The sequence below is a fragment of the Musca vetustissima genome, unplaced genomic scaffold, assembly GCF_032173495.1.
Source record: "Musca vetustissima isolate MV318-11 ecotype Yass unplaced genomic scaffold, APGP_CSIRO_Mvet_v1 utg12725, whole genome shotgun sequence".
Taxonomy (NCBI): Eukaryota; Metazoa; Arthropoda; class Insecta; order Diptera; family Muscidae; genus Musca; species Musca vetustissima.
Genome location: NW_026884235.1, coordinates 359 through 11,073, shown reverse-complemented (window position 1 = coordinate 11,073; position 10,715 = coordinate 359). Strand labels below are relative to the sequence as shown.

The window sequence follows — 10,715 nt, the reverse complement described above, 5'->3', positions numbered from 1 at the left end:
AATTGAGTACGCTATGCAGAAATTCGTGCAAATCAAAAGATTTCCAGGGACTTTAGTGGACTATTTAACTAAAATCGAACGAAACTATACATGGGAGTTATATCTAAATATAAACCGATTTCCACGAAACTTTACACACATCATTCTAGACTAAATTCAATGCGCTATACCAAATTTCGTGTAAGTCGAAAGATATATAGGGACTTTGGTACACCATTTACCTTAAATCGGACGAAAATATATATAGGAGCTATATCTAAATCTGAACCGATTTTTCCCAATTTCAATAGGGTTCGTCCTTGGGCCAAATAAATGAGCTGTGCCAAATTTCATCCAATTCGAATCAAAAATGCGACCTGTACTTTGTTTACAATTTAACATGGACAGACAGACGGATGGACGGACATGCATAAATCGATTCAGAAAGTGATTCTATGCATATTGTCAAAAGGAACCATGAGTCTATCTCGACTATTTTTGCCTGTTACAAACATATGCACAAAGACATAATATCCTATACCACAGAGTGGTGAAGGGTATAAAAAAAAACTGCTGTATCACCAATAAGCGTGAATTTTTAAAGAACCATTTTTAAACGGCTATCTGGCCCATAAGCGTGGATTATTTTAAGAATATTTTTGGAACGACTATTTGATCAATAAACGTTGTTTTTATACCCTCCACAACTATGTTGTCAGGGTATTATAGCTTTGTGCAGCGCCAAGAGTTTGCAACGCCGCGAAATATTGGCCCTAGACCCACCTTCAAGTATACCGATCGTCATATCTCGACTAGCTGAGTCGATCTAGACATGTGTGTCTAGATCGACTCACATGTGGGAGTTACACGTAAATATTTGCAGGTGCTTGCGTATTCAGATATTATTTAGTAAATCATTACCACACTGGAGGGCGGAAGTATATCGCTGATCGCATTGAAATATTTCATAATATTCTAGTTATAATCAATGAGCACGCCTGTAATTTTCTGGGATGAAGTGGAGAAAAAAAAATTTTATTGTGTTTTTACGAATCGATCTATAGGCCACAATTATAAGCCGAACACCGCAACACAACCCACGATGAAGAGAATATGAACAAGTAATTAGAAAGACTGTACTGAATATTGGTAATATTCGTAAAATAAGTCAGTGTAAGGAAGAGGTGCTGTTGACCTCTAATTGGGCAAGAGGGTGCAAATATCATGAAATATTGCCCAGGCTCAGAATAAACATCCGCAGTAAGTTAGAGTTTCGTGGTAGTTGTGTAGGGTAGTTGTGTATGATCTCTTATTTCTTTAAGGAATTTAAAATTACCATTCTATTCTACCCTTATACAACAATAATAACATATTCTGATTTCGTTGAATTATTTTTATTTCCAGAGCGATGTAATGCTGACGTCACACTTTCATTTAATGCAATACAAATGTATGATGAAACAACATATAGAACAACATTGCCAACGTATACACCACCTCCTTGGATAGAACCATATGTGGATCCCACGACACCACGTAATGTTACTGCTTTAATGGGAAAGACTGCATTTTTGAATTGTCGTGTTATTAATTTGGGAAATAAAACTGTAAGTTATTTTTAAATCATAATAATTTATTTAAACTTTTACTGAAAAGGCAGACGAAATGAATTATATATACCATTTTCAGGTATCATGGATACGACATCGTGACTCACACATTCTCACCGTTGGCACATACACCTACACATCAGATTTACGCTTTCAAGCGTTACATTTTAGTGAAATTGGTGATTGGACGTTACAAATCAAATGGGTACAAAAACGGGATGCCGGAACGTATGAGTGTCAGATATCTACTCAACCGGCAAGAAGTTATTTTATTCATCTAAATATTGTTGGTAAGTCTTTTTTGTTTTTTTCTTCTGCGAAATTCCCTTGAAATGTGTTATGGAATTACTTATAGAGGTTGACATGGTGGTAGAATAATGGTACAAAAAGTGGAAAGTCTACCAATCCAATGCTCGTTTTCACATAATGTGAGATATTAATAACATTTTACATTATATTTTTGAATTCTACGTGATATTTTTAATATTGAAATATTTGGCAAATATAAAGTTTAACAAGGTCAGTGACAGATTTTCTGGTCAAGCCAAAAATCCAGCTATTCATAGTTGGTCTCAATATATTAAATTATATTTTCGCTATTGACAGCTAATTTTAATGTGGGAAAAACAAGAAACCATGTGTAGCAAAAGTAAGGGGACAATAACACGAAACTAATAAAAAAATCCTGCAAAATCTAACTTGGTTGATTCGATGCGAATGAAAATGACTTGCAGAACAATATACAATATCATATCCTTTCTATTAAGTTTAACTCTTTTAATTAAACCAGTGAGAAAAGAACCCAAGTGTTCATTCAGTTTCTAGCTCAGACCCCAGGGTAGCACCCAGAGCTTTTTGGCACATTTTTTAAACAAAATTGGATGGGACAAATATTGTGACTTTGGTGCATCACTCACAAAAAATCGGACGAAACTATATATGGGAGCTATATCTAAATCTGAACCGACTTTAACAAAACTTCGCATACATCAGTCTGGATCTAACTCAGTACTCTGTGCAAACTTTTGTCTCAATCGGACAAAAATTGGGACTTTGGTGCATCATTCACAAAAAATCGGACGAAACTATATATGAGGCTATATTTAAATCTGAAACGATTTTATCAAAACTTCGCAGACATCAGTCTGGACCTAATTGAGTACTCTGTGCAAACTTATGTCTCAATCGGACAAAAATTGGGACTTTGGTGCACCATTCACAAAAAATCGGACGAAACTATATATGGGAGATATATTTAAATCTAAACCGATTTTAACAAAACTTCGCAGACATCAGTCGGGGCCTAATTCAGTACTCTTTGCAAAATTTTGTCTCAATCGAACCAATATTGGCAAAATGGTGCTCCAATTACTTAAAATCGGACGAAGCTATATATGGGAGCTATATCTAAATCTGAACCGATTTTAACAAAACTTCGCTGACATCAGTCTGGACTTAAGTAATCTATGCAAAATTTTGTCTCAATCGGACTAATATTGGAAAAATGGTCCCCATTTACATAAAATCGGACGAAACTATATATGGGAGCTATATCCAAATCTGAACCGATTTTTTCCAATTTCAAAAGGGTTCGTCCTTGGGCCGAATAAGTTAGCTGTGCCAAATTTCAGCCCAATCGGCTCATAAATGCGGCCTGTACTTCGCTCACAAAAATACATGGACGGACGGACAGACGGACATGCATAAATCGACTTAGAAAGTGATTCTATGCATATTCTCAAAAGAAACCATGTGTCTATCTCGTTTCCTTTTGCCTGTTACATACATATGCACAAAGACATAATACTCTGTACCACAGTGTGGTAAAGGGTATAAAAATGGCTGGGATATTTATATGGGGATATTAATCATAAGTTAATTTTTGGTCACAATAGTTTCCAATGATATCATGTAGCCAAAATTGATGGCAACTTTTCCATGAATCCCCACCATAAGCTATTGACATGAATAAGGATCGGATTATAATATAGGGAATATAACAAAAACTCGACCTATTGGAGATTTTTATACCCTTCACAACACTGTGGTACAGGGTATTATGTCTTTGTGCATATGTTTGTAACAGGCAAAGAAAACGAGATATACATATGTTTCCTGTTGAGAATATGCATAGAATCACTTTTTAAGTCGATATATGCATGTCCGTCTGTCCGTCCATGTATTTTTGTTAACAAAGTACAGGTCGAATTTGTGACCCGATTTGGATGAAATATGACTCAGTTTACTTATTTGGCCCAAGGACGAACCCTATTGAAATTAGGAAAAATCGGTTCAGATTTAGATATAGCTCCCATATATATTTTCGTCCGATATTAGGTAAATAGTGCACCAAAGTCCCTACATATCCTTCGATTTGGGCGAAATTTGGCACAGAGTACTGAATTAAGTCTAGAACGATGTGTGGTAAATTTCCTGAAAATCGGTACAGATTTAGATATAGATCCCATATATATTTTCATCCGATTTTTTATAATTGGTGCACCACAGTCTCTGAAAATCATTTGATATACACGAAATTAAGCTAGAATGACTTATGTTAAATTTCATGAAAATCGGTTCAGATTTAGATATAACTCCCTCATATATTTTGGTCCGATTTTATGTAAATGGTGCACCAAAGCCCCTATATATCCTTCCATTTGCACGAAATTTTGATTTATAAGTAAATGAAGAACTCAAAATATGGCCGAATGGAAAAAAATATATTGAAATAAGTGTAACCTTACATGTGGCATGTTTCGATGAAATCGGTTTAGATTTCGATATTTTGCTTTTAATTTATTTACATAATTTTCTTCCATTGTAAAAAGCAACTCTATATCAAAATTTAGTATAGGTTGCAGATAGACATGTTTAATTTGTTGTTAATGGTCCTTCAAAACTGCGACGTCTGTTAGGATTCCATCTGTTGGATATACCCAAAGTGGTGAGGGGTATCATACAGTCGGCCCGTCTGATTTTACTACTTTCCTTACTGGTTTAAACACTTAAGAAAATAATAAATTTCAGCTACTCTCAATGGGAATTTTTTCAGCCTTTGTGTAGAAAGAAAAGATAGTAATGGAACAAAGATTGCTTAATAACTAGAGATCAACTAATATTTCTAAAAATTAACAAAAAATCGAAATAAAAATGGAAAAGTTAGATATTCATTTAAAGGACACATTTGCCTTCGAAATACTACGACGAATAAAACCAAAACATTTGTGTAGTATGTGAGAAAAGATAATTTTTTTTAAATTTTTTACTTGCGGCAAGTTTTTGTTTGCAGGAGAGAGTGGCAAGGGGAATAGAAATGGAAAAAAATTGCTCGTATCGACAATTTTCTGGCAATTCGTTTTGTGTATTTTGTTTGTATTGTCAGTAATTTGAAATCCAGAACATTTTCGAACATAAAAAACATGCAAAATATATCAAAAAAGTATATCTATAGGATCTACAGGATTTTCTTCCATTTTATTTGAATATTCTCAAAAACTTTTCTAACATGTATCCGTTGAATTCGTGTTGAAATTTAAATGCAGCATACCTTGTATAAATATTTTATTTTATTTATATACACACACATAACTATCTATTACAGTCTAGCCAAAAACGAATGAAAAACACAAAGTTTAAATTGAATTTATCTATAAAAAATATCCCAAGAATTTGTAAACATCTTTAAAAATGCATAACCCTTAAGAGACGAAAACACCAAATTAGACTTAGCAATTTTTTTATATACCAAAAAATGTCTATAAACATTTATTTCTATTTTTTTCTCTTTATTTTCATGTCTTTGCTATGCAAATGTCGGCATCTAAAATTGACTGTTGAACATTATAACCTACAACAACAACAAAAAACCTCAACAACAACATCGACCCAAATATAATCATCATTCCTTCCATAATGTGTTAACAGTGCCAACGGCCAGCATCTACGGCGGTCCTGACCTTTATGTCGACAAAGGTAGCACCATAAATCTAACATGCACCGTGAAGTTTTGCCTTGAGCCACCTGCCTATGTATTTTGGTATCATCACGAAGAGGTAATTTATTTATATTTATTTATTCAACTTTTATGTCTGTCTCAGTGTAATGCCATTATCGTCATCATCATCAACAGATTTTTGGTGTTGGTTCCTTTTTATTATTACTTTTGTTGTTGTTTTTTATTTATTTACTTATTTTTTTCTTTTTGAGGGTGTGTAATTTTTGTTTAGTATCACATTTTTCTGATCCCTTTTGCTTAAATGTAATTTCGTTTCTAATATATTTAACTATTCGTCGATAGCTCTAAAATTTAGCAATGCCCGACTATTTGTTAATAATGGGGTTAAACTCAAACTATTGAAATCATTTTATAAAATTTGAAATTTTTTGAAATCTTAATAAATTTTTAAAAACTTCGTCTCTCTATTCTGTACTGCGTTTAAGATAATACATTGATGGGCAGACGAATTTATGGATCGTCTCATAGAATCGTATGTACAATATCTTGTCCCAGAGGGTTACTTTTATAACATGATATACCCTCAGTCTTACGGTTATATCCATATTGAATCGATTTCCAAATATCCGACCGTCATCTGTCCGAAATTTTTCGTTCAGGATGGGTTCTGTTTTTGGTAACCGAAAACCTTATTATTGTCGGTATTTCTGGTCTCTCTATAGGTCACAATTATGACCCGAATACCCGAATACCACACATCAGGAAAGGAATCTGTCTAAATAGTAACCATGATTGTTTGGATGAAGATGGGCTGCTTTGATGATGATAGGTCAACGTTCCGGGGGAAAAATCAACCAAAACCTAAAGTGACCAATTTTTTATGGCGTAAGTATTGAACTCGGCGAACAAAATTTGGAACATATGCCAGGGTGAGAAAGTGCAAATGTTGATTTATAATCGGGTTCAAATATTGCCCAGACTCAGCGTATAGAACTGGTAGGTGTGCAAGGTATCATATGGTGGTCCCCGTCCGACTAATGCGAATAGATTATTTAAAAATACTGAAAATTTGTAAATCCAATAAGAAGTTACGACTGATTTGGAGGTAAGCTCCATCTGGTAGCTTCCCAAAAGCAGAATATTGTAAAAATTCATATGAAGGTTAAGGAGTATTCAAATCCTAAGATGGGATCCTGACAGCAAATATTTCCCTTTCTAGAAAACGTATATATTCCATATAAAGCGAATGGTAAATCCTGTATGATTCATACTGAATAGATCATAAAATTAACCAAGATATATCCTTCCCAAAAAGGACAGGTTAAATCGTAGAAAATTATAAAACCAATAATAATGTTTGATATTTTATATTTATTTAAAAAATATTTAATGTTAAAAAAACTTTATTTATTTCGCAGAATTTTTTAACAGACTGACCAATTTTTTGTGGCTTTTATCTGAAATGATAACAACCTAAGGCTGTCAATATTTTGTTTAACATTGATAGTACTCTTAAAAGTATAAGGGGCGAATTAAACCAGTAAGGAAAGTAGTAAAGACGGACGGGACCGACTTCACCACTTTGGGTATATTCAACAGATGAATCCTAACAGACGTCGCATTTTTAAAGCACCAGTAAAATGAAATTGGATCCATAAACATGTCATTCTGCTACCTATACTATATTTTTCATTTGGTCAGATAAAGAAGCTATATCTAAATCTGAACCGATTTCAGGAAACTTAACACACATCATTCTTTACCTAATTCATTACGATGTGCCAAATTTCGTGCAAATCGAAAGATATATAGGGACTTTGGTGCACCATTTGCATTAAATCGGACAAAAATATATATGGGAGCTATATCTAAATCTAAACCGATTTTCACGAAACTTAACACACATCATTCTGTACTTAATTCATTACGCTGTGCCAAATTTCGTGCAAATCGAAAGATATATAGGGACTTTGGTGCACCATTTGCATCAAATCGGACGAAAATATATGTGGGAGCTATATGTAAATTTGAACCGATTTTTACGAAACTTAACACTCATCATTCTTTACTTAATTCATAACGTTGTGCCAAATTTCGTGCAAATAGATAGATATATAGGGTCAAATAAGTGACATATGCCAAATTTTATCCAAATCGGATCATAAATGCGACCTGTACTTTGTTCACAAAAACACATGGACGGACAGACGGACGGACATGCGTAAATCGACTCAGAAAGTGATTCTATGCATATTTTCAAAAGGAACCATGTGTATCTCGTTTCCTTTTGCCTGTTACAAACATATGCACAAAGACATAATACCCTGTACCACAGTGTGGTGAAGGGTATAAAAATTGTGTTTAATAATATTTAAAATTTTTGCCACCAAAAGTCATGTGAATGACTGCGGAAATGCCGACTAAAACTTTTTTTATGGTTGTAGTGAATTTCTAGTCTGAAATAAATCTGTTGATTTCCTCCGATTTCACGTAATTGTTGCACCATTTATTTCATATCAGCAGAATTTAATCTTTTATTGCCGTCGACAAAAAATTACTATTATGTGTTTTTTGGTCGTCATATATAAAATTAAATGAAATATATGTTCAATTGACATCATGTATCATTGTCAATCTTTTACAGTTATATTAATTGAGATGATGTTCATATTTCAGGGGTTTTGTGTGTGTGTTAAATTTCTATTTAATGATCAACTTTTTTATTTATTTCTTTGTTTTTTAATTTGAAAATAGCTATTTTGTCTGTGGTGATAGCAGTTTTATAAGGCAATCACGCAAACATGTACATGTTCATATATATATATATATATATAGATAGTAACTTAATCCAGTTTTTGCCTTACAATCTAAACCAATTCCCGTCATAAACCTGATACTTTTTACGTATAAAAAATCTTATATTCAATAGATTAATCATATATCGGCTATTGATTGATTTTTGTTAATAACGACATTGTTAAAGAGTATCGTATTATCGACCTCATCACATTTTGATTCGATTATCTGATTTCCACTAAATGTACGAAAAACAAGTCATACACAACAAGTCTATAAAGTTGAAATTCTTTGTTCTCATCTCACAATTACAGCTCATTAATTACGACTCAACCAGAGGCGGTGTTTCTGTGGTAACCGAGAAAGGCGATATAACGACGTCTTATCTGCTTCTGCAAAATGCAGATTTGGCCGATTCCGGTAAATATTCGTGCGCACCGTCAAATGCAGAAATTACCAGTATACGTGTACATGTATTGAGTGGTAAGTTTGTATGAAATAAAAATTAACTGCCAGCTTACTTTTACATGTCATGTGGAATTGATGTTAAGTGTCTTTGCAATAATTGCAAACGTTGAAAGAGATTCTGAAACAAAAGAAAAACATGTTCATTATTGTGATATTCCAAAGTATTAATTTACATTGATCCAGATCCAGATTTTCGTTCATTGACATACGTGTATAGGCATATATTATGAATATTGTATGAATTTATCTGTTATCGATATATGAAGAGAAATGTTAATGTATTAAAAAAAATCAGTGGTCAGATTACCTTCACCGGGTAAAATATGTGACGTTTTGCATATAATAATAGGCTCTATAGCGACTAGTAACTCTGACAAAAATAAAGTTCTCAGTGCATTGCACACCTAAATATAATCTCAACATCTCCGAAAATTGTACGCGTCATCCTTGACCACAACCGGAACTTCTTGCGATCAGCGCGACGTTTCGCCCTCTAGTGGTATAATAGTAAAACTAAACAACATCATAACACATAGACACCTTTTTAAATATTTACTTATACCTCCCACATCCGAGAACATACAATAACATAATTTGTATCAATTTAAAGCCAACAACTCCTCTTGCATATACTATGAAGTTCTCGGCACTAGGCCCTTCATTAGTAAAAATATACGCCCAGAATACAAATGATCTAAATTTTCACACAAATATCTGGTCCATTTGACCCTCTAAATATTGAACAGTCGTGCTTATACTATGGCCAGGCCCTTCTCTCTGTTTAGAATTTATCTATTCCTGTATCGTGTTTACAAATTATAATAGATAGACGGACGGACATACATAAACTGAGTCTTGAATGATCCAAAGCTTGATGTTCACAAAGCTTGTCCGATTGAGATGAAATTTGGAATTCCATTCCGCATTGAGTCTCTAAGTTCGTTGACATGAGCTAAGATTAAGGTGGATTTTGAAAATACATTTTTCATGCCAATGATTGATTTAAAAATATAAAGAAAATGTAATATATATTTTTACGCTCAATATAAAAAACCAGTGAGCTGAGCAGTATAGCCGGACGGGCCGACCATATGATACCCTACACAACTATCAACAAAAGCAAACTTGCTGCGGTTCTATATTCTGAGCATGGCTATATTTCGTTATATTTGTACCCTATTCACCGATTATAGATCAACAACTCCACATTCTAATCCTGTCATATTTTCCAATTTTTATACCCTTCACCACACTGTGGTACAGGGTATTATGTCTTTGTGCATATGTATGTAACAGGCAAAAGGAAACAAGATAGACACATGGTTCCTTTTGAGAATATGCATAGAATCACTTTCTAAGTCGATTTATGCATGTCCATCCGTGTGTCCCTCTGTCTGTCTATCTGTCCATGTTAAATTGTAAACAAAGTACACGTCGTATTTATTTTGCACAGCTCATTCATTAGGCCCAAGGACGAACCCTATTGAAATTGGAAAAATCGGTTGAGATTTAGATATAGCTTCCATATATATTTTCGTCCGATTTAAGGTAAATGGTGTACCAAAGTCCTTAAATATCTTTCGATTTGCACGAAATATGGCACAGGGTACCATATTAGGTCTAGAATGATGTGTGCTAAGTTTCCTGAAAATCGGTTCAGATGTAGATATAGCTCCCATATATATATTTTCGTCCGATTGAAAGTAAATGGTGCACCGTAGTCCCTATATATTTTTCGATTTGCACGAAATTTGGCATATCGTACTGAACTGAGTCTAGCATAATGTGTGCTAAGTTTCGCGAAAATCGGTTCAGATTTAGATATAGCTCCCATATATATTTTTGTCCGATTTAATGTAAATGGTGCACAAAAGTCCCTATATATCTTTCGATTTGCACGAAAT

At 33.7% G+C, this 10,715-nt stretch overlaps 1 protein-coding gene across 1 annotated transcript; it reads left to right on the top strand.

The window, feature by feature from the left end:
- Positions 1–1,388: 1,388 nt before the first annotated feature.
- Positions 1,389–8,840, top strand: LOC133331237 (protein sidekick-like). Its single transcript, XM_061539638.1, has 4 exons — positions 1,389–1,586; positions 1,669–1,879; positions 5,517–5,644; positions 8,658–8,840. Exons 1-4 carry the CDS (start codon positions 1,428–1,430, stop codon positions 8,838–8,840), a joined length of 681 nt encoding a protein of 226 aa, XP_061395622.1. The 5' UTR covers positions 1,389–1,427.
- The last annotated feature ends 1,875 nt before the right edge of the window (positions 8,841–10,715 follow it).